The sequence below is a fragment of the Cyprinodon variegatus genome, unplaced genomic scaffold (genome assembly GCF_000732505.1).
Source record: "Cyprinodon variegatus isolate N-32 unplaced genomic scaffold, C_variegatus-1.0 Scaffold23, whole genome shotgun sequence".
In the NCBI taxonomy this organism is placed as follows: Eukaryota; Metazoa; Chordata; class Actinopteri; order Cyprinodontiformes; family Cyprinodontidae; genus Cyprinodon; species Cyprinodon variegatus.
Genome location: NW_015150476.1, coordinates 727,412 through 753,454, shown reverse-complemented (window position 1 = coordinate 753,454; position 26,043 = coordinate 727,412). Strand labels below are relative to the sequence as shown.

At 35.3% G+C, this 26,043-nt stretch overlaps 1 protein-coding gene across 1 annotated transcript in view; it reads right to left on the bottom strand.

Moving 5' to 3' along the window:
• Window positions 1–1,825: 1,825 nt before the first annotated feature.
• brinp1 (bone morphogenetic protein/retinoic acid inducible neural-specific 1) overlaps window positions 1,826–26,043 on the bottom strand; it is a 140,064-nt gene continuing 115,846 nt past the window's right edge. Inside the window, exons 6-8 of the mRNA XM_015392815.1 lie at window positions 19,019–19,255; window positions 12,449–12,671; window positions 1,826–6,682 (exon numbers count right to left, since the gene is read on the bottom strand). Of these exons, the coding sequence (XP_015248301.1) occupies window positions 5,542–6,682; window positions 12,449–12,671; window positions 19,019–19,255 (1,601 nt within the window). The 3' untranslated portion in view covers window positions 1,826–5,541. The remainder of the gene's footprint in view (window positions 6,683–12,448; window positions 12,672–19,018; window positions 19,256–26,043) is intronic.

The following is a 26,043-nucleotide window of genomic DNA, read 5'->3' as shown; positions in this document are numbered from 1 at the left end:
TACACGTGTGTATACAAAATGACCAAATTAATCTAAGTCTAAATCTAGTACTAGTTCAACAGTAGGGCTCGGCCAGTTCAGTTGTGGCTCGGTTCTCTGATAACAAAGAGCGCATCAGCAGATCTCCTTAAAGTCAGCTTCCAGTAGTTGCCGGTAATGTACATCAGTAAGTTTCTTGCCAAATGCCATAAAACGGAAGATGAAGAAGAACTGTATACAACAATTGAAATCTTCTCAACACTACATTTTATAAAATAGTGTCAAAAGAGCATGGTGCGACCAAAGGCTGCTTTTTTCGCCTGACTCTAAAAAAGACAATGAAATATCACAATTATAACAAAACATAACATCCTAATGTTACGGATGCCCTATTTTGATTTGGTTGATCCTCCCCTTCAACCATAGCAGTAGTTCATCACTTGGAGGCGAGGCACCATGCTAGCGTGATGTTTAAACGGTCGTAAGGAACCATGCATTCACAGTTAACTGATCCAAGCTCGGTCCAAATGTGGCACGGATAAGTTATAGATGGGTAATTCAAATGGGGAAATATTGCAAAATATCGAATTTGATTTCTATTAAAAACACCAGAGAAATATACTAAAAAAAATTTCAATCATCTTTTTCAAAGTTTTTTTATGTGTATATTTGTATTTTTTTTTCTAAAGGCTGATAAAACAAAAACACACACTCATGCTGTGATTTACTGAAGTAAAGCTTTGATGCAAAATTTATGCAAATGTGGTCTTTACTAACAAAAATAAGAAAAAAAAATGTAAGATGGGGTTGTTGCAGTACAAAGGTTCAGTTCCCTCGTCTACAGTACAATAACATAGCTTTGTTTTATCCTGCTCATGGAGACCTAACCTGAACTTCTTCCCTCCTCACAAATACCTTTGACTGCAGTGGCATTATCTATTAAAATGTACATGCCAATGTTTGCCGTTCATTACTCTTTATGCTTTTTTTGCATGACATACACAAAGCGGATTGCATCAAATATAAGCAAGCCTAAATACAAAAATAAACATCAATAGATGAAAGCCCTTTGCATCAGGTTTCAAATTCCCTTGCTGCTGCAGGTGATCCAGTAAAAATTGAGGAGAATGAGAAACACAATACAGCAAAGAACCATCTTCGTCCTGAACTGCTGTTGCATTCCTTCAAGCACTGTATCTGCACAATTTCAGTGCAGAAATCCACAAAAACACAAACTTTTTAAATGGAAAGGATCTGAATCATACTGTAATATGCATAGCTGTAAAAGTCAGTGTAATTATTTTTGCCTCAAAGTCATATGCTTGAAGATTTGCATTGACAGAAGTAAAGCATGCAACAGATTGTAAAATATTTACTACCGTGTGTTCAAACCTGTAATGTACTGATTTCAAAAATGTTCAAATGTGTTCAAAAATGAGATGGACTTATAAACTGCTTTTTATATGCATGCAGGAAAATAAAAGTACTAAATGTATCTCTATTGTATAAATAACATAAACCTGATTTCTGAATTTTGGGAAAAGGAAAAAAAAAAGCTAAATGTTCTCTCAAACAAACAATAACTAGTTGTCCATAGACTTAATAAATAAACAAATATATAAAATAAAATAAATGTTAATCATTTAACAAAGAGATCAGTTGTGGCCAAGAGGATGCATTTTGTTTATACCGACAATAATAAAAGTATTATTATTTTTTTTTTATATTAGCTGTATAGGTTTGGCTGTAATTAATGTAATGCTTTGTATACTAAATACCAAAAAGAAGATCTACAAACAAGCATTTCACTTCTTATTAAATATAACATTTTAATGAGAAATAGATTATTATATGAAACATTCATTTAAAATTAGATGGTATAATAATAATCCCAAAAAAAGAAAAAAAAAATCATACATAAGCAAGTTATTAGGTGTAAAAATGCTCAGACATATTTATGGATACATGTACAGAAAGCAACACTTTTGTAGCAAAATGCCATACAAGTAAATGTGCTTGTCTTATGGACCTTGCAAGTGGCTTAAACTAAATTGCAGTATACAGTATGTTTATCATATAAAACAGTCATAGGTGGTCATGAGTCTAATCAGGTATATAACACATTGGTGCCCCATAGTTTGTGCTAATGTACTTGGAGGGCATTTTTTGAAATAATCTTTGTATTTCCTTTCAGCATTGATCTTTTATGATAGTGTTACTGTAGCACAGCATTATTACTGTAATAGAGATTCTATTTACAAATATATTGTACAACAGAGGACAGAAATATCCACCATCATTTTGAGTTATCTGTTGTCTCTGTCTGGTGGTTAGTCACCTCCTCATGCACAAGCCTCTTTTTATGGTGTTGTCTTTTGTAGGACAGAAAAAACAATATATTTGATCTACATTAATGATCCTAAATAATTAAACTAAATAAGTGTTATTCCTTTTGTAAAACGTCATTTTTCCAGCTTTAAACATATTTAAAGGGATTGATAACAGGCACTTAATCATAATAATAATAATAAAGTAACAGTTCATTTGGATAGTCCATTACTGACACTGAATAAATATGGCATGCACTTCCGTGGCCAATTAGTGAACAAGTTTGACTTTTTACTGTGTCTCAATGTTTAAATTTTTGTAGGAATAAATCATCTACACGTTTCATATCTTTACATTGTGAGTGCAATTTGTCAAGGTAGCTTCTTAAATGAGTTCCTTTTATGACTTGGGGATAAAAGCAAAATGCAATGTTGACCATGATTGTCACACTGGTTACAGCATTTTGCAGACATGTTAAACCTTTGACCATACACCTACATTAAAACTACAATGAAGACAATAGCTTAACATGCATGAGTTTCAAGTAATACTACAACACGTGTACTTTCAATTAATGGCAACTATTGCAGCAGCTTTGTTATGCCTGTTCTTTTATAACCAAGTAAATGACAATCAGTGGTGATTATATGAAACTATTCATGCTCCAGTGACTTTATCAGGACACACTGCCAGACTGCTTCTTTTAGTGGAAATTCACTAATGGGCACAAGTAAGAAAGTGTAACATGGAAGTATGTTAATTGAGACACAGTGCTTGTATTTGGATTGACTTGCAAACAAAATAAGGAAAGAGTCCAAAAATAGCCAATAATAACCTATATTTTAGAACTCCATCCTAACACTGTTGCTAACAGCTTTCTGAATGGGATCCTGATTAGGTTTCCAATGTAAATTTATATTTAACAGTTTTCTTAAATCATATTGCACATTTTAACCCAAAACCGGATTTTAGTTTCAATTTGTTGCTCAACAATTACCAAATAAGCAAGTACCTTCTTACTAAGATCACTTAAGAAGTAAAAGTGCTTTAACATAGACACATGGCGGGTGTAACAGTAACAAAAACAAAAAGATAATTAGGAAAATCACAATGACGCCAAGCCAGAGATGATTGCCTTTGATTCATTCTAGAAGAAAAATCTAGATAAATCAAGAAAAGGCTGTGGTTTGTTTGTTTAATGTATTAAAATCAGTTAAAATTGGAATTCCCAAAACCTATTTTATCAAATGTTTTGGAATTCCAATTTTTAATGTTGTTTGCATTGAGTCCTTCACAACACAAGGGGGTTTGCACATCTGTCTTGAATCTTTTTTTTTTTTTTTATCAAGACTTGTTTCACAAAGACAAGAGCAGTTTTTGATGAAGAGGACAAGGAAATACATCACAAAAAATACACATCATGAGATTACTAGACATGAAATTAATAACAACACAACAAAAAACTTACATATAGGATTTACTGGAAAAATTGTGGTTTTCAAATATATGAGAACAATTTCAGGGCTGGTACATTTTACTCAAAAAGGGCTTCTAATTTGTGTTTAAGGGGACAACGTTGTTTAGTGTCTTTATTTTTTGTGTGATGCTCAAAAAATAAAAAAATAAAATAAAAACACAACAGAATAACACACTAAGCTTGTTTTTGTAGTGAGCATTCAGTAGAGGGGCCCACCTGCAAATATCAACCACATTATAGGCGTTTCAGCATTGAATTATTAAAATGAAATCTGACCATTAATACATAGGTAGTGCTTTATGTTAAAGACTGAGTTAAAACACAGTCACAGCTCTTTTTATACTGCCAGCAACATGCAGAAAATGTTGAACTTCATAGCTTAAAACATAAAGAGAATTTTTTACACATGGTCATAAAAAGCTTACAGAGTAACACTTTCAAAAGGTATTATAAGCTTTAATATAAGATTTTTTTCTTATTATTTTTCCTGCAGCACAAAATACAAGTTAAATGGCTTTAACAACACAATTTCACTCAACATGTTATGTCTCCACTCGCCATTTTTCTTTTTGCTGTGCTCTTGTCTGAAATCACTTGAAGTTGTTGAACAAAAACATACACATGGAACAGGTACAGAGTGAGCTTCATGACATACTGTATGTCTACCTCAGGAAAGTGTATGGCTTTCGGTTGTCTTGCAAATGTGCCTGAATGATGAATGTTTACGTTTTGCTCTCAGTGCTGAAAAGCTCCACAGATCAGCAGTCTCATGTACATTTTGCAAAGCTGTACAAAATAGCATTGATTGTTATAATCTTCAGACCACAATATTGCGTTCACTCGCCGGGAGGTATACTGTACTGTTTTTTTTTTTTTGAAAACCAAAAAAATAAAAAACAAGCAAAAAGCTGGCGTTTCATAAGGGAATGAGGGGGAGCATTCAAAATGCAAGATAGAACAGAGACGAGGGGTCAATCTCATATGACACATTCAATTAACAAAGTGTTAAGCATTAATGCAAAAAAGATGTTTACAGACACATTCACACACATTCAATCACACGTATGTATATATAAACAGCTGGCTTTTGTTTTTATCATGACTCTTCATTACTGCCCTGTCATGTGCCTCATATTTCAGAACAAGGACAGTTTTAAATACCTTTCTAAAAGCAATGCTGATTTCCTGTTGGCTCTTAAATGTAAAAAATGTAATGACTACTTATTCACTAGAGCATTTAATTAATTAGAATGTATAAATATTTTATTCTAAACTGTCTGGTATGTTTGAAATACTTTCCCCATCCAGTGAAATAAACCGATGTCTGGTCTGCCCTTGTGTTTTTTTGTACCTTTAAAAATGTCAGATTTTTTTTCTGAAGAAAGAATGGCAGTTTCAGATGCAATCTTTGATCCCTTATGTTAAAATCAAGGCCTCCTTTTCCTCCAGTACATAGATTCGATGTTTTCTTTTTTCCACTTGTTCCTTTCAAGGTTCTTTAAGGAAATTACAGACATGCTGGGACAAATATGATACAGTCCATATAGAGTTTCAATTGATCTTTTTTATCTGCCAGAAAAGCTTTTCATCTTTACCCTTTTCTTGTTTTTTAAGAATTATACTTACAAAGTTAATAATACATCAAAAGGCAGAAAAGGTCAAAAAAGAAAAGCGAACAAAAATATGACTAACATTCCCTCATAGTTAATTAGTTTGTTGTTTCTCTGTTGATTACTGTTCTTATATTAATGTTATGCTCAACATAGTTTTGTAGTCAGGTGGTCCGATTGTTTGAGTATCTCTGTACTGTACATGTCCAAGGCATGGTTTACTCGTATCATCTCGCTGTTGTTTAGCTTCAGCCTATGTTTCAGCATACAAGAGAAGAGGTCCAGTTGTGGTTTGCCAGGTGAAGTAGGGGGTGCTAAGCGGTTAATCCGATCCCTAATGTCCAACAGCAGTAGCATCACAGACGAGGATGAGTAGAACTGAGCTCCTTGTGTATATGACTGGTTAACCTGCTGCACGGCGCTGCGCAACAGGTCAGCATTAAACCGCAGACTATAACCAAAAACCTGGATATCTGAAATCTTAATGTAGATCTGTCGCTTGTTTGGGTCTGCCAGATCCACTGGACCCTGTCCTGTATCATTCCGGAGGCCAGTCGGAACCTTAGCACGGCTGCGCAGGTAAATGTGCACTGTTTCAAAGAAGGTCTTCCATCTGTTACCCAGAAGAAGAGTCCAGTTGAAGCACTGTGAGTTCTGCAGTCGTGTTTTTTCCCATCGTGGATAACCATGTTCGCCAAAGGGCATGCTCCAGCCTTCTGAGTGGCTGCCGCTGAAAGGGTTGACATACACAAAAAACATGGGATCAATACTGCTATTTCGCATCTGACAGATTTTCATTGACAAACCGATGATCATGTGGAGGTAGTCCATTCGATTTTTGTTACTTTTAAGAGTCAGGGACATGCGCTTGCGCCATCTTGGGTCAAAGAATGTCTCCAGCCGGATCTCGTTGCTGATGAAAGTGGTATGTATGTACAACCTTGAATCCATTTTTTGCAGCAGGTATTTTAGTTCCAGGTCCTGAAAATCAAGGTCAGTTTCAAAACTTATGAACTGCTCACTACGTTCAGAGTCCACATTCTGGGGCTCACAGCGGCCACGGTACAGCTTGTAGCCCTTGTTACAGGAGCCACATTGTGAGATGTTGGCCAGGCTGCACATGGCACAGCTGTTGTTGCCACCTATGACACATGGGATTGGTCGCTGGCACAGAGTTGCACCTGTGTGGCACACACATGCCTTTTGGCTCTCCAGGAAGGTACCCCAGAACCCATTCTCATTGCAGTACAGGAAGGATTGAACCCTGTTGAGCCACTGCATCACAGACCTGGAGACAGAAGGACCAAAAAGAAAATTAACAAAGAATTTCAATCAGATAAACAATGTTTGTCTTTTTTTTTTTTCTTTTTTTTTTGGGACGGACTTTTGTAAATATAACATTCAGCATAGAGTTTGGGAATGAAAAATATGATTGCCCCGAAGGGAAAAGACTTTTCCTATGAAGGAAGCATTAATTGCTATTCTTATCTTGTCTTTTCTTTCCCTCCAGTCATCTACCCTTGTAATTTTGATATTTCTGCAACTTCTTTTTTAACCATAGCACATGATTCATATTTCTTTTCTCTAGCAAAGAAGGCTGGTCAAGGATAGTTTACATGTGTTAAAGATAGCCTCTGTGTATGCCCTTTGACGCCCTATCTCATCGGTTCTTTTCCCTGAAAAGAGATCAATTGGGACAAATTCTTTAAATAGCACATAACTTATATATATAAAATAACCAGGAGACATGACAACAGATTCTGATAGAAATTGTAATCTTGCTCAGATCAGAGAAATTGCTTAGGGTTTACAGAATGGCAGCTGCTCACCTATGGGCTCACCTCTCAGAAAGTTCCTCTTAGTGAACTTACTTATAATTACTTGGAAGTGTGCATTATGAGCAGGCCAAATATTGCAAACAAATGTGAGTGGGACTTCTGGACGAGAGTAAAACATTATTTGCGTCTTCCAGCATGATAGAGCCCCACGTCACAATACAAGAATGTAAAGATAGTAACCCAGAGTTTGTAAAAATTAAGTTTGGCATTAATGGTCAGTAAGTTTGCCTGATGTTTTCCCATCAATAAACTGTTTTCAATCATCAAAAATCAGAGGGCAGGAGGCAAAAAAAAGACTAATTGACCCTCAAGTATAGATTAGGTAGGTGGGGTCACTGTTAATCGGGAATATTCACACAATCTTGATTTCCAGTATGCCAGGAAAAACTGTGACATTTTGGAAACATAAAGATCCGCACTGTAAACATGAAACTTGCACAAACTTAAAAAATTGCTTAATAAAGCATTTAAAATGTGCAATTATTGTAAAAAATGAATCAAACGACATTAAATCAGAAAACTTTGTTCAGAACAATATGCAAGTTTTATTTTCTTCTGGTTATTTTTTTTGACTTTATTATGTAATAATATTAAGATATTTGTTAAGGTTATAGCAAAATAGCAAGGATATATTTCTTTAACACCCAGTAACAAATAACTTAAGAAGTGTGTAATGCTAAATTTAAAATATGGCTATTTTGTTGTATGGTAGATGAGCTCATCTTATATTAAAATAGTTTGACTCTGTATATGAATAATTTAAGTGAGCATATAAACTGGATGCAAATGACTTGGCTGGGAATGATACAACTCCATATCTGTCACTATTAATCATTTGCATGAAGATTTCTAAGTTCATTGTACCTGAGGTAAGCTATTCAACTAATAAAGGAAATGCACTAGCAAATCTATTTAGGGTTCCACTGTGAGTGTTCTCAATGAGAATTTATTATCCTTGTAATATATGAAAGCATAGTGGTATAAGCCCAGAACAATGATAAACTTGCTATATGTAGCTTTAATTATAGCAACCTAACTATCCAGTACTTACTTATTCAAGTTGAAATATATTTACTAAGTAGATATATTTTACTGATTGGGAAAATAAACTGTTGAAATTTAGAACTGTAAATCTTTTTTTGGATTACTTTAGCTAAACGCTCCATTTAATTGTGCTTAAATAAGTAAAACAAAGAAGCTGTTTTATTATGTTAGATTTTGTAATTAAACTGAAAGCTGTGTGGGGTTGGAGTAATTTTTTGGCCCCTTGGTATGAATACATTTTTAAATAAGGAAATTAAATATAACCTGCTTCTTGAGGCGTAATTGTGGCCAGCTACATATTACAGGACTTCTATTTTTAACTGAGGAATGAATATGCTGTTTGTTTGTTTAATTCAAAATGCCCAAAGAACTAAAATACAGATAAGTATGTTACCAAGACAACACAGCATCAGTTTTTTTTTTCTTTTTCTCCTTTCCCTTCTTATAGCAAATTGCAACACATACACCTACTGTAAAATCTAAGACTGCCTATGAAGAAATAGCTTTATTATCCTTTGTGTGTTAAATATTTTCAAACTAGACAATCACAACTTATGGTGGGTTAAATTCTGCTGCCATGTGTAGAATTGATGTTCAAGTTAACAATAATTTAGGGCAGAACATATTTAAACCTTTCCATTTCACATGGTTTCCCTGAGGAAGCCGACTATATCCCACATTTGTTGTTCATATTGACCAGGCAGGTAGTGTTTCAAACTAATTTAGTGTTGGTGTAACACTAAATTAAACACAGCACTGGGGATTCTTTATTTAATGCTTTGAAAGACTTTTAGTAGAGAAGTACAAAACATGTAATATGATGCAATATGGAATTACTTTGGTAATGTCCTCATTTGGGCAGGGTAATTCATTTCCCTTTAGGTGGCGGTAATATGCTATAGGTTTGCTGTCACACAGAAGAAAGGAGAAAGTTGCTATTGGCACACAGATCTAATCATTAAAGTACAAATAAGTATTTTGCACACAACAGTAAGGGAACATTTCTGTGACAGTGGCCTATGTAGAAGGAAGCTATTAGTTTCATGAAAACGTCAAAACCCTGGAATATGCTGGTGAAGATTCTCATTCATCCAGGTCATAGTCATTCCAAAACAGCTGAAAAACAAAATCCTGTGGATCTTTTTTTAGCTATTTTGGAAACCCTGGAATAAAACATCAACGTGCTTTTGGTTTGAAATAAAAAAATAAAATAAAATTGCAATCTCAAATTTGGTTGAAAAAAACTGCAACCTTGATTTTGGAAATATTGTTCAGCACTAGTCTTGTTGCAGGTTAGATGTAAAACTGGGAGACTTTGAATAAGTTAATAATCTATTTGGTTTTCATTCAAATGTCAACTGTTTCAGATTTTTTCCAATAAATATTTTTCGATATCTGCATTGATACATGCACATTTTAGAGGTGCTGTAGGACTACCTAAGGTGTGTTAATACTTACAGCATTCAGCTCAAACCAGGTCAGTTAAAATTACCAAGCCTCTTTTTAATCAACTACTATCCTCAAAGAGATCTGAAGAAATTTTCAAGCCTATGACTTGCTTCATATGTTTTATGGAAATTCTTAGAAATGTCTTACAATAGTTCTCTGCAGTTTGGGCACATATCTCCTGACAGAATAGTTGTAATTGCATTACTTTTTCAAGCCTTTGTATCTGAACAGAGCTCTGGTCCTAGATTTAGCTAAAAACTGAGATTTACATAGGTAAAAAAGCAAGCCAGATAGATATTGTGTAAAATTAAACTCTCAGTTTAGTTTTACACACTATTAATCTTGACCTGCTCTCATAAAATTAGTTCAGAGAAGGAAAGGACATTCAACAACTTTTCAAGCTGGGCAAAGTGACATATAGTGCTTGACCACCAAAGTTCTGTCTAATCCAATAAATAAGTAAAAAGTCCCAAATATCTTTGGCATTTAAACATAAAAAAAAATAAATAAATAATAATCACTTATTTTCCTGTTCTATCGTCAAATATAAAATCAGGGATTCTAAAAAGAAAGAAAAACAGATTTGGTAACAGGTGCCATGTTTATTTTGGTCTGAGCAACACTAGTTTTCATCACAGCTGTATATCCAGCCTTAAACAATAATAACGCAACATGAATGGCCAATGCCTACTGAGTCGGCTCTTAAACTGTAATGGCGGGACTGGGACAAGATGGATTCTGATGTATTTCTGAATGCAGAATTTTAACAACAATTCAGCTTTCATGCAACGTTAGGCCATAGGTAGGAAGCAAATCCTTTGCTTCTGAGGCCAGCTGATTCAGCAGTCGTATTGGGGCATCATCCAGTTGGATGACCAATTCTACTTCATGGCAGATATTGTGTCAGTATAGTCATACATTTGTTATTTAAGTGCATGTCTGTAAGGTCAATAATTGTTCCTGAAGCAAAAAAATAAATAATTTATTGTGGCTATTTCAAGTCATTGTTGCAGTAATGACTTCTTCCTCTTTGAGTGGCTTTAAAGCCTGTACAAAGGGAGCCATTTACACGTGTCCTTCACTTGCATAGGACAACCTCTTCTCTTCCTTCCTACATTCAGTCTTGAAATTTCCCAGCAATCCCAATACATTGTTTTAAAATGATCTTTTTTTGTCATCTAGATTCAGTAGTCTAATCATCATCAGCACCTTAAAAACTATAGACTTCTATGTTGTTTTTTTTGTCCCTGTCATTCTCTCTCAGTGTTTCTCAGTGATCATATAAGTTTTTCTCTAAGTCCCTTTTTGCTGTGATTTAATAGCTTTTTTTTTTTTTACTTCACCTTTTTCACAGCAAACTTTCTACAGAAGTTCAGTTAGGTGTCTGTTAAATAACATTAGGAGATGCACTGCTACAGATAAAAGCAGCACCTTTTATTTATATTATTTATAATAATGAGTTTTGGGCCTTTAACTGTTTTTAGAGACACTTAATACAATTTCCTTGAACTTCACATTTCAGTTTATAAACATTCTTGTTATGTACTGCACAAACACACTAAAATGCATGGCCGATAAATGACAAACTATAAAAAGTTTAAGGGATGTAAATACATTTACATGGCACTGTTTACTCTGCTGATATGTACTCAGTCAGCTTAGGTCACATTTACTCATTTTGGCTACCTGTTAAAGTCTGCAGAGGTAAGATTGAAGTCTTTATTAGGAGAACACTTTATTTCAGTAAGACTGACTGCCAGGCTAGACTCACAAAGTAGGTAAAGAGAAGTAAAAGCCCTTACACAGCATTTAGCTTTGCATCTTTGAAACAAAATCATAAATGTTTAAACATCTTTTATCCAAAATAAACAATGATAAATAAACACAGGGAGTTTGAGGTTGAGGGAAAATCACATTGTGCACGACAGCGACTCCCCTCCTTAAACTGAGACCTTAAATATATGTGATGAAATCAAAAAACTCTGCCATCTGATGCAAAGCTGCTTCACGTAGGCAAACAAATAAACAAGCTGCTCTTATTTCCTGTGCCATCAGGCACTCTCAATGTTTACTCCATGGAAGAGGAAGCACATACTGCAGTTCTTTGATAACACTTCAGAACAGACCCCATGCCAACTCTCTCACACATAAATGTGGGTGTGATCCTTTCTGTCAGGGACAGAAAACAATGGCTGATTTTCATCCTACTTCAATTAATAATTTACAGATTCTTTTTCCATTTACATTGTGACATTACTAACAGGGAACCGTTTTTGGTGGCATTTGATGTGGCACCCCCAGTTTTGAAGTGTCCTTTTATTGTGTTTTCTGATTTGTGGGAGCAGATTGAGGAAAGTCCTGGCAGTTCCTGCAGTGCTGACACTATGGCACATCAAGAGCTAGGCTCTTAAGCTGCAGCTGCAGTACGTGGTGACAGATGTGTGCAATGACCTAACAAGAAAACTCCCACAGCTACATTTTCTTTTCAGACTGCTAAGTGAAATAACAAGAGTGTGCTACAGCACTTTAGTCCATGTGCAAGTCTCAGTACTACATTAACTTGATATAAAGCAAATCCACAGCCTTAAAATAAAATTATATTAGAATTTGCATGTTTATTCCCCATCTTTAAGGAAGATACAGCATCTATTTTTTTATAAGACACAAAAGAACACTAGGTCTTTGGTATAGAAATTTAGCATGAATGTCATATAATTAGTTACCTTTCTCTTGGCATGTGGTGGCTGGGATTGTGTAGACAACGGATGCTGAGGCTAAATAGCTTGCGGGCGGTTCGTTGGATCTTGAGCCGTTGGATCTCCAGGGAACTCTGAAGGAGTCTGTAACGTGCCTGCAGGTCCCAGTCGCTGCCCCAAAGGAGATGCACACTACTGATGGGCAAAAAGTGAGTGGATGGGAGTCTCTTCAGGAACGACTTGAACTCATCTACAAAAGCATGGATGGACAAAAAGTATGAACAAAAGGTAAAGTCAGGAAATAAAATGCCAAAGTACTTTAAATCCAGGTGAAGATAAATTCTATGACAGAAAACTTTAGAAAAAACACACATTTTAATTCAAACATTTGAACCTGCACTGTTATTACTTCTTACAGATTATTTCTACTTTTTCAATAAGAGGCAGTGGTTTACAACCGTTCACTTCCAAAAGTTAATCTCTCAGGAAAGTTCCAGGTCACTGGTCATATTGTAGTTATTGTATTCTTTAGGTGACCCCACATGTTTTCTATGGTATTTAGGTGTAGGGACTGGGATGATAAAATAAGCTAGGTATTGTGTCAAAATTTACCACTAGGAGAGTTCATGTTATTAATTTTTAAAATGTCTTTGTGTTTCATGAACCCATGTTCTCTACTAACCTACCATTTGGGTTTAAAAAACACACACACTTTAGAACCACATATACTTTTTTTTTTTCATATACTCAGTTTTATTTTATTTTATTATATATTTCAGTTTTCCTGGTATACCACTTCTAAAGCTAGCATATAAGGGTAATATGCCACTTTTAAAACCAACATGCCAGATACCACTTTACTCTGGGTCCGGCTGGGAAACTGTTTACTGGATTGGAATTTTTAGATTTGCAAGAAATAAATGAATAAAATAATAATAATAATAATAATAATAATAAAAATAATAATAATAATAATAATAATAATAATAATAATAATAATAATAATAAACAATATTTCTTAACACTGTATGTATAGCCACTGAATAAAATAGCTTGTTCATTTTTTTTTCAAGTTCCCACCAGCGTAAACTTAGGTTATATTTAAATGTTTAATATTAATTTTGTTGTCCAAGTGCAGAAAATAAGACTGAAAGTAGTAATTATCCTTTCTTAGAGCTTTAGGCACTGAGATTACTGCTCAAACATTAATTTCAACCAGTATTGGGAATCTTGTTTCTGTCATATAGACAGGGATACTATTTCCTTGTTCTCCCCGAGACCATTGTTTTTTTTTTTTTTAAAGCTAGCTTTGTGCCTTAGCAGCAATAGCTTAAAAATGTTTTTGCAATATTAGTGAATAAAACTAAAAGAACAATTTAATTCCGTAATGAATTTAAATTTGTATAATTCCAAAATGAAATAATTAAGGAATTGAATACCTACTTCACAATGCTGTGCTTTAAAATGCTGACAGAAGTAATACAATTCTGAAATAATAAAAATTGAACAGTTTAGTGAAGCAGATTTTTGTCCATATAAATGTACTTGAGAATACTGGAAAATCAAGACATTAACATCGTAGAGTTCTACTTAACAATACCCCCAAAAATTTATGAATGAAATAAAGCAGAGCAAGAACAGCTGGGGTGCCATATTATTGAGCTATTACAATTCCTGTGATGCAAAGCTATAAAACTTAAAGACAAATATACACACTGATGTTTAGCACATAGCAGACCGCAGTGGACTTTGGCACACTCATAGCAAATTCTATTTTTTAGGAAACACACCTGCAAATCATGGCAATGCCCTTTTTCAGCTGTTCTCAAGACATTTAACAGTATTAACCAGAGTTAAGAACTCCTTTTCAGCCACAGCTGCAAAATGTCAGTGATTCCTCCTCCCTCCTTCCTGGCATGTCAGAACTCAAATTCCCTTTTTTCTTCAAAGGAGCCAGGATCCATCTCCTCCCCTGTTTTGAACCTACCACAGACCTCTTCCTAGCCTTCATAGATGACATAAATAGTCTTTAATTCTTTCCTAGAAAAATCTGACAAGCAGCAGCACATAGCATTGAGAGTTCTTTCTAACAGGAAAAAAAGCTCTATTATCAGTTGTATTCCAGTAGAAATTCAATAATGCGACACATCTTTTATTCGAGCTTCAAATATTTCAAGGATTAGATTTCTTCAAAAAGCAACCAAACAGTCTACATGGTGGTTCTGATAAGAACCACCATGTAGACTGTAGCACCCCATGTCTGCAGATTACAACACACAAAGTTTACCGCAAACTAACTTTAATCATGTTTGGCTCAGAACCATTAGAAATTTTTTAACTGCAAGTTTTTAAACCAGTCAGATGACGCCTAATAGGATAGAAATGTAAAGAAAAAATAATAATATTCACCCTGACCCTGACAAATTAAAAATAATATAATCCTCAAGAGAACAAGACACATTTCAATAAATTACTTTTTTCTTCACAACATGTTTTTATTATTATTAGTAGTAATCCTGCTATTAATACAGTACCTTGTGAAAGTATTCAGCTCAATTGAACTTTTGCACCTTTTGCCAATTTTCATGCTTCAAACATACATATATTAAATTGTCATTTTTTTGTGAATAATCAACAAGTGGGACACAATTAGGAAGTGGAACAGAAGTTATTGGATATTTATATTTTTAACAAATAAATAAACTGAAGAGCGGGACATGCAAAATGAATCAGCCCCTTTACTTTTAATGCAGCAAACTGTCCACAAGTTCAGTGAGGATCTCTGAATGATCCAATGTTGACCTAAATGACTGATGATGATAAATAGAATCCACCTGTGTGTAATCAAGTATCTGTATAAATGCACCTACTCTGTGATAGTCTAAGACAGGGGCTGTTTCTCAATATGTGTACTTGTGCATTCTCTTGTGCTCATGAAACATCATCAGCCTCAGCCCCAGCACCATTCCAATTCACAAGAACAAAAGACTGAGAACTGATAAAGTCCCCAGATGTTGTTCCTGCCCCTCCTTCTTAACCGAGTATGCATCAGAGCAGACTTGTCCGTTGTCAAGATTAACAGTTGTCCAAGCATGCACTGCAGCAGCAGCCTTCAGTGGAGTGCTCACAGCGCTCAGAGCATTAAGTTAAAAGTTCAATTTTCTGTTGTTCTATAAAAGCGCATTTTAAGGTCATTTTTGGCAAGAACATTATATTTTTACCTCAAACAAGAAGAAGACTGATCAGAGATGCAGCCAAGAGGCCCATGATTACACTGGGTAAACTGCAGAGATCTACAGCTGAGGAGGGAGACTCTGTCCAAAGAACAACAATAAGTTGTATACTGAACAAATCTGGCCTTTATGGAAGAAAGTAATTTCTTAAAGATATCCATAAAAAAGTTTTGTTTAAAGTTTTCCATAAGCCACAAAGGAGACCTGAATCCAGTCAGGAATCTGTGGAAAGAACTAAAAACTGCTGTTCACAAACATTTTCTATCCAACCTCACTGAGCTCCGTCTGTTTTGCATGAAGAATGAGCAAAATTCAGTACTTTAAACAGACCTCTGAGACGATCACAGAGTACATGCATTTATACGGAGCTTTGATTACAAACAGGTGGATTCTATTTATCATTATCAGTAATTTTGGTCAATTTTGGATCATTCAGAGATCCTCTCTTTACTCCTGGAGAGATTTTGCTCCACTGAAAGTAAAGGGGCAGATTATTAATTTTGCACATCCTATTCTTCAATTTTTTGTTTGGTAAAAAAGTTTAAAATACCCAATAAATTTTTCTCCACTTCATGGCTGTGTCCCACATGTTTTGGATTCTTCACAAAAAAATTACAATTTCATATATTTATGTTTGAAGCCTAAAATTTGACAAAAAGGTTGAAAAGTTCAAGTGTTCTGAATTGTCAATGGACTACACTTATTGTGTCCAAACGTCCGCCCTAACCCCTAAATTCCTTAATCACTATATATCACTATATATCACAACTTTTTTTCTCCCCGTTGGTCACATAACTCTGCCTCCCCACACGGTGCCTGTGACATCTTGGTTATTAGTCACCACTACCATGATGCATTGTGAGGAGAGCTCTCACAAAGCAATCTGGGATAGATCTGCTTATTTAGTGACCATTGATGATCACTGCCTTCAAGGTGCATTGTAGGAAATTTCCAGTCCACTACTTTTTCATCCACTAGACGTTCAGACACTGACGTACACAATGTAGGAGCATACAGAGGGAGGAGCCTATTCCTCCCCAGTTTCTACAGATTAGATGCTTCATGGGTACCAAGTCATACAATGGACTATTGTTACTGACCATTGAATTAGAAGACTAGGAGATAATTTCAACTTCTTTGATAAGACACTTGTTACTGTTTTTTTTTACTGTTACCATTTTGAAATCTATATAAATACAACTGTGATAAAAACTAAGCAACCAAAAAAAAATAAAATTAAAAAGGATGCAGCTAATTGGTAAGTTTTAAAATGTTAAAATTTTGCTGGGGGCTACCTTGTGCCTTTTGTCATTACACTGGTGACCCCAGTGAGATCATCCTCTATCCTGGGTTTTTGCATAACCAAATAATCAAGGTTTCTATATGATTAAAGTTTTGGGACTCTGTGTTGGTTTGGCCGTAAACCTTAGTTTTTTTACTGGGTTTTTGGAGGGCAACAGATACGTTTTTCTTATGTATTTTCATTTCAAATAAGGGATGTCATTAAAATAACTTAACATTTTCAGGGCATCTAGAAGAGTAACAAGCCCATGGCATCACAAAACATGCACTATACTTAGCAATGGGCCAAAGATGCTTCGCTACATTGCAGTACTCAGTTTTATTAGCAGACCTAGCAAACAACTGGTTGGTGGGTTAAAATTTTTTTAGTAGTTATTATAGACACTTTGTCCCCTTTTTGTGAAAGCTGCTAAAATAAAAAGGTGTTTTTGTTTTGTTTTGTTTTTTACCTCCCGTGACACTCCTTCCATTATGTGTACCTGGCAGGACAAATATTGGTCTTTATTCAACCTAGCAAATAAGAGAAATGATCTCCTGTGCCATACAATATTTCTATCAAAAAAATAAAAATGCTACTTTATGGATTCAAAGTCCCTTCACATTCTGGTAAACATAAAAAAAGCAATGCAAGATATATTTATTCTAAATGGACTCCTTTATGGTATCAGTAAATATGTTTAAAACCAATTATTACATAGAAGTGTCTCACTTAACTCACAAAAAAAGGTGTTAGTTTCTTCCACTGCAGTAAAACTTATTCATTTAAAGGATTTTTTCACAGCTTTATCAGAAGTACCAACCAGTATCTATGTATTAATAAAGCTGCTCTCCAACAAAATTTGTAATTATTGATAAACACATGCTGTATTTTCCTGTTTTTGAATTTATCAGTTGGTGTGACTTGAACTGTTGAGCACTTTGAGTGACATTCATGCTTCAAACGCATTCATAAAGCTGAGCTCAGCTCTGTGTAGTTCTATTATACACAGAAGATATAAAGAGTTTGTTTCATTATCATATCATTATATGTATTTTGAAATATCTATACTTAGAAAATATTACAATTTTCCCACATTACTTCTGTATCACCTTGCCAAAATAAAGCATTTCCTTGTAGTAAGTTGCACATTACTAAGAGATTACTTATGCTTTCAGCCACAGTCACAGATTGCCAGAAGAAAGCAGAATTGTTTCCTAAGTTTAGAAGGGTGCTTGGCAGTAATAATTGTTGTTAGATAGGCAAGTACACTCCCTACTCTGCTAACTTGTATCTCAGAAAGTCCTGCTGAGGCCATCTGAGACAGACTTTAGCTGTAATAACTGTGATAACCATAACATGGCATGTGAATACAGCAAAACCTTTTGTGCACATTTTTGTTATAATGGATGATGAGACACTTACGGTCATACTTTCAGAAACAGTATGCAGAACTTAGCATGGACTGCGAACTGGCACATAAGGCTTGTCCCTGGAGAATCCGGGCTACTCCCTTGGCACTGGTGGCATGTCTGGCATATCTAACAGTTGCTTTATAAAATCAATAAAACCTCTAAAGCCAATAAAAAAAGTGTCATTATCACTGTGTATTATTATTGAACGATTTTATAAATGAATTGCTGCAAAAGCTTTGCATTTTTATATACAAACAAATATCACAATAGGTCGAGCACAAGCAGCAGATGGAATATCAGTTAGCCTCAGCCCACACAGCCAGGCAGGGCAACAGCTGCAGCTGTCTTCAAAGCGAGTGAATTTATACTATTAAAGATCTTAGCTCTTGATAGAATTATTAGGAAATGTATGCATGAAGTCCAGTACAGATCATCCTTTCTCTAAACTTGTAGATCTATATATAATAGATACAATGTTGAAACAACTGACAAATGACAAATCCCTGACTTTTGGTCTAAATGATGCTGATTTTTCTATTTGGAAGAATTAAAATGTATATTTTCTGTGAGCAGTTTTTACTAGGAACCAGTCCAAGTCATATTAATGTTTAATTTACTTATATTAAACAAAATGAGCAGCATAGAGATGTTCATAGAGTTTTCAGCTTACCAGAGCTTTCAAAATCTTTATAAGAGCTTGCCCAGGACTCAGACATCACCAGTAGGGTATTTTCCATGATCTGGATGTCAGTGATGGGACAGTTGCACTGGGGATAATCGTCAGCGCACTGACAGATGCATTGGTTGTTGTGGCACACATACTCCCCCTCTCCATTGCACATGATGTAGCTCAGAGCTGACTGGACAAATTTCTCCTGCAGGTATTCTGGGAATATGACCTGAAGGCCTGAAACAGAAGAAAGTTATAGTTTGGAACATGAGAATGTGACAAGAAAAAGTAATTATATTGGCAAATACATTAGATCAATAATTAAGAAAAATAAAGCAAATCGAAAACAAGCAAAAACAGCCAAAATAGTTTGATACATATAATTTTGTTCTATCTGGGGGATATGATTAAAAATACTGTTTTTGATTCTTTTTAAACCAAATTCATTTAAAATTAGTTTCTCACCCTTTTGTAATAAAAACAAATAAGTTCTAAATATTTCCATCAACCCTTCTATATTTTGAGTTATATTCAAAGTGCAACTGAATGCAAGCTGCAAAACATGCCAGTAAAACAATTTAACAGGAATTGCAAATGTAAACAATGAAAATATAGCATCATTTGTGATATAGCTTTTTAAGAGATTTAGAGTTCAACTGGTTCTTCACTATCACCGAGAGACTATAATTCTGAGAAATCCATCCCAACCGATATCTCCCTTTGGGAATCTCACAGAACTAAAGCTTTGGCCTCTTAGAGTGCAGGCTTTCTCTTGAGTAAAAAAAAAAAAAAGAACACTGACTCCACAAGCCACTGCACTGGAAAAATTATTAAATAGATTTTTCCTTCTAATATGAAATGACATCTTGGCAAGACCATATTTTCTTAATAGCTTTTACTTGAACACAAACTGTGCTTCAGCACAAAACATATGCAACCGGAACCAGGTCAAAACATGTTATTGAATGATGAATAATTATGTTATTCTTCATGCTCACATTTATTTTTTTTCCTTTGGGTGAAAGGCGGAATACATTTATGCAAAGTTAACTTAATGTGGCTAAAATTAAAGGGAAAGTAGGCATACAATTTCATATTGTACACATGAATCATTTTCAGGGTGTTGTCAAGGAGTCAAATGGTATCTAATTATGCATTTGCATGCAGCAATTAATCCTCCTTATTTTCACTCACAACAAATGCTGAACATAACTGTGGGTAATTCAAAAACAGATGAAAGCCTTAATGGTTTGGATCTGAAACAGAACACTTCAACAGTCATCATCATGATGACAGCCTGTGAAAGAATGTTTTAGCTTTTCATGGAGAAATGTTTTGTGTTGGTTTAAAAAAAATAAATTTAAGGAAACACATATCTAAAGATGCTTTATGAAAACAGATAACAGGCTACCCGAAAAAGTAATTCTTCCTCTTGCAATTACCCAAACATAGTCCTAGATTTTGCTAAATGAAAAGCCATCTTATAATGTATACCTGTTTTTGCATAATCTCTTTTATTCCCCACACCTCATAAGCAAACCCTGTCCATCAGTGATAAAGGGAACAGAAGGAAGCAGGGATGAAGCAAGTAAAGAGGATAGATAGATCATGTCTGACCACAAAAGAGTTCGGTTGCCCAGGGCTTTTTCTCCATCAGGCTTGTCTAGATCCAATATTCATTTAGCTTGATGTATTCCTGGGCTTGAAACTTTAATGTGATTTGTGGGAAAATCCAGATGGCAAGTTCACGGATCAACGCTGCTCCCTGACAGTGCTGGTGCCAGCGGCCGCCTGCACAATAACACCGATTGCCTCAGTGCCCCCCAACCCCCCCTTTTTTCCCAGTCTAACTGTGTCTCATACCCCAGCCATATCAACACAATATGTTTTTTTATATTGGTCTCTTAGTGCTGAAAGATTGTAGACGCAACCATTTGAGATTCTGACATTCAGCTCAGCTCTATCAGTCTAGCAATCTATTGTTTTCCACTCTCCTGTTCTCTCTATGTTTCTGTCCATTCTCTTCCTTTGTGCCTCTCTTTGCCTCTCACTCTGTCTTTGTACACATCTTCTACTGTCTTACTTCATTACACTCACTACTACTCCTGCCACACACATCCATGTGCCCCCTGACTCCCCCAATCATCCTTTGGCTCCCATTCACTCCATCAATCACTCTCTTCATTCCTGTTTCTTCAACCTGTTCTGCTCACTCCCAACATTTTCTCATACTGAATGTGCATTCAGTTATTGAAAAATGTAAGTCCTTGGTTCCCTTCCTTGCTCCTATGCAGAAATGATGTCACGTAATAAAAGTAAATCCATCAACATATGTTAGCACATTGTCAAAATGAGCAAAAGAATACGAGACCACAGGCTCCAAAAGAAAAGAGAAAGCCATCAGATATAAAAACATTTATCTTTATGACTAAGCAAGCCTTTCTAGGCTATTGCAATAACACGTGACAAAATTGAAAATGATTGGACCATAAAGCGAGTTTATTGGCTTATGAGTCAGTTATGTGTTAGGTGGAAACACTAGATATTGGAGTATATGACGTTAAAATTATCATCATTTAAGAGGAGATGATGAAATGAAAGGTACATATTGCAACAGCTCTGCAGCTATTTGATAACCTCCAACTTCATGCTCTGTTGGTGCAAATAATTCTCTTCAATACAGATGCCTAGCTTGCTTTGAATAAATACAACTACAAATGGCACATAGTCACATTGCTTATAAGTAGATATTTTTTGCTTCCCATATTTTGAGGGATACAATATAGGCCCAAAAACCTGATAAAGACTACGGTTGTGACACTATGTCTCTTTCATGTGTGCTTATTTTCTAATAAAGTGATAGATAGGGAGTGTAGGCCACAACTGAGGCTTGTAACTGCTTTGGCAAGCAGTTGCCTACTTACTGGAATGCCACGCTCCGCCTCATAAGTTACAGTTTCATTAAAGATTAATTGACCATTGTGTGGCTGCAATTTCACAAAATAATCATTACTTAATCCAGTGGTGCAATAAAGTGCGTTACCTCAATGGGGGCATTAAATTACCCACAGGAGGTTATTGTTGCAGCTATGATACCATTCCAAAGAGCCCTGGACAAAAAGACTCCTAAGTTCATGGTTGCTCAGGCTTTTGTGTTGATAATATATACCTGATGTGAAAGGGGCATATAGTTTTAAGTGTTGCTGCTTAGTCAGTTTTCACACACCGACTCCTTTTCTGTACCTATGAGGCAGAAGTGTAGCTGAGGAAGCTATTTATCCACTTTTCATTTTTTTGCATAGATTGTGAGGTGTCTAACAGCTCCTGTGTGTGTTGGGCCTGACAGAGGATAACATGTTCCACGGGAGCTGTTCTCAGCTCTCAGAATATGTTAGCATTTTTTAAAGTTCAGAATGAGCTGCACTTAGCATTCAGACAGATAATGTGCTTGTGTGTCAGTACAGGGTAGATTATCGCAGATTATCATAAGTGCTGTAAGCACTTGAGTAAGGAGAAGCTTGTGTTGTCAAACAGGACTGTTGACTCATAATTTTGTATTAGGGTTATTTGCGTTTTCATTTGGAAGAGGAAGTTTTTGTGGCCAAATTCACCAACTTAGTTTTAGGAATTGTTTCAAATATTTACACACAGAAAAAAAATGTTTTTGAGAAAGTGGAATAAAAGAAATATAATATATGCAGCACCTTACAAAAGCACCTGAACCCTTTGGACATTTTTTGCGTTGTGTAAATGTACTTGTGACTTTATATGATGAATAATGAAAGAGTAATGCATTGATATCAAGTTTTGCTGTTTTTATATTTTTTCAGTTTTGTTTTTTTCTACATTATAAATGTTTAAATGCATGCCTTGCAATTATCATTCAGTACACCAAAGTTGGCAAGATGGTGGCACAGGTGTCTGCATTCGCTCTTGGCTCTTTATGCACATCTTTGTGTTCTTATTGATGTTTTCACCCTTCAAAGCGTTAAAGAATACATATCATAAAAAAATCTATTTTTTTTTAGCTATTAAATACATGGTGTACTTAAAATATCTAAAAGTCCAAAAATACTTGAAGTAGTCCCTCTTGGTCTAGCTATCTATTTCAATGACACCTGGGCCATGTATTTCAGTCTGTTAAGTTTAGTTCTATTCTCTATTATGTATTGTTATCAGTATATGTCCACATACAATACATTACAACATTACAACAGTTTCAAGTCAACCAGGAAACATTGGGCATCACACAGAAAAGAATTCTGTTCTATTTCAGAATACAATTAATCCTACAACCTACACTAATTAAAATTGGGAAAACAGCAAAACAGAAGTACAACGCAATTTGAGGATGAAAATGTGTATTTATGACCAGATAACAAGTTTTGTTTTAGATCTCCACTTGAATTTCTTTTCTCTTAATCGCTGTTTTTGCAGCTAGAGCCGAAGCTGGGCTAGCCTGGTTGAAGCATTCTGTGTGAGTGACTTTTTGCAGCATGTCAAAGCTGTAGATGCATAGCATTCAGTGTGAGCCCGCCATCAGAATAATTATCATCTGTTCGAAGGGTCAGTTACTTCTCTCTATGGAAATGATGGACACAAGTAAGTGGTAAGCTGCAGATCATTAGGTAAAATTACAACAACATCTACTATTGACGTGTTACTGCAACTTACTGGCTATTATTTAAATAGCATAGCATTGTTCCTTTTTTATGTGATTTGCACTTGCTTTTATGTCTTGACAAACTTAACCCTACTGTGTAATTTGAACAAAAATTTTACACAAACATTTCTGCAATCTGTTTGATTGTTATTTTAGTCCTGGGGAGCATGGGATCCAAATTAATTCAGTAATGCTATTAGCACTTGCATTATAAACTCTTTACATATGTTAATGTCTTGTACAAAAGATGTGTTTATGAAGAACGCACATACAGAAAACAGATCAAACATTTTGGAGATTATTGAGCATTCTTAAAAGTCTTTAGGAAGTTAGTGTGCATACATATTGTGGTAGCTGTTATATTTTAAAAGGTATATGTCATGACATTTGAGTTTATCTTAAGTAACACTAGTAATAGCATTACAGCTTGCCACTACAATAAATTGTCTAGTTTTTTTTTTTTTTTCTGGTATTGTTTAAGAATTATAATTTTTTTCTAATGTAGCCTATGAGGGTAAAACACATGGATGTTTCGAACTTCATATTTTTCTTTAATTCTCCACTCACTCTTGGTTAGAATCTAGAATCTGCTGATGAACTCTTAATTTATAATAAAACAGATAATTATTGTGCACTGTAATTTTTCTCGTCCCCTTATTATCAAAATACTATTGTGGCTGTTTGAGGTGAAGTGGAGTGCTTCACAACCTGGAGGGGGGGCGAAGATGAAGTACTTCATTAGTATTTAAATAGACAGCAGAAAAACTAGATGCAGAAAAATGCACCTTAGAAAATCAGTAAAATGGACAATAATGGCATTTTATCTGACTAAAAGCATTGTCGATTTACTTTTTATGGACCCCATCTGAAGGATTTAAAGGAAGGAATTTAATAACACAATATGTGTCCTTTAATCCAGTACAGAAGGACTGAACTACTAGAACATGGGAAATACCCTAGACTTTATGGCCTCCCAAAGGCAGATATTATCCCACCTGCAGCGGGTCTATACCCACCCACACATGTCCTCTAAAAGGCTTGTGGAAAATGACAAACAACAGTCCTTGCTTTCAACAACTCCTCTCTTTTTAATGGTCAGATTTGTGGAGTGCTGAATTAAAAGCTGTTGATTAGAAAAAGAAATCTGATATCTGCAGCCCTCCAGAGTTAGTAATGGCCTCTTGATTGCTTGTTTGATTAATGGTCTCATTGCCCTGCCTGTCAATTTCTGTGCATGACTATGTTTTCGTTGCCTTGCAGGTGTGGAGCACTCTTTCAGTTTTTATATGATGGATTAAACAGTGCTGTGTGAGATGTTAAAAAGTTTGGATACTGTTTTATAACATAACCCTGCTTTGTTATACCCCCTTGAATGTCCCTGTCGCTGTGTACCTTCGTACTCATAATACTATTGTTATTGTGCCTTTACAGAATATGCTGTATTTATATAGGGCTAAAAAAACAAACAGTTATTTAGCTATTCCTTATTCAATTAAAATTTGAAGCATACTGCAATAAAATTAGATTTGGTTTAAAACTCGTACACTGCACTTCTTTTGTTTTTAAGAAGACAATCTTATATTTTCTTTTATATTCCTCTTACAGGTGTGGCAGTCGCAGTAAGAACATCAATTACCTAGAAAATAGTTTTGGCTTTCAGTTTACTGTGTTTGTCATATAAAAAAGAAAATCCTGAAATTGCATTCTGGAACAAGTGTTATTGTAAAGAGTAGGAACAGTTGAGAGGTAAATGAGCCCTCCATGGTGCTGAATTACTGTGTTACCAGATATTTTGCACCTAGAAAACCAAGAAAGACATTTTGAGTCAAAGTAAAAATGAATTAAAGGTTACTAGCATTTCTCTCTTCAAAATATGCTACCGTGCTATAGAGCAAATCCAATTTTTGCATTTGTGGACACTAATGCAGGTTCCAAGTTGATTACAGTAATGGTGAATTCAGAAATTATAGTGTGATGCAATATTAGCTGTATTGAAAAACAAGGCGTTGGTGAATAGTGGGAAATATGATTGCCTTTGGCTGCTCATTCAGTGCTCAAGCTGTTCCGTCATGTGTTGCCATGTGTCCCTGCACAGCAGTAGCAGTAGACCTCGACTGGCAAGATTATTGTACTTGTCTCACAATAGGAACACAGGCTGAAACCATACACCCACATGCACACGCATAGATCTACAGCCTTCATGAGCTCTTGCAAAAATCACACGTTTTACAAGAAGCACAGAGAGGGGGGAGGGGAGACATATGACAAGCTCTGACATTTCCATTTCAGCTAAAAGACACAGCTGTCCTCAAAGTGTCACTGTGTGCTTTATGCACATCTCAGATCAAAAGCCTTGATTTAT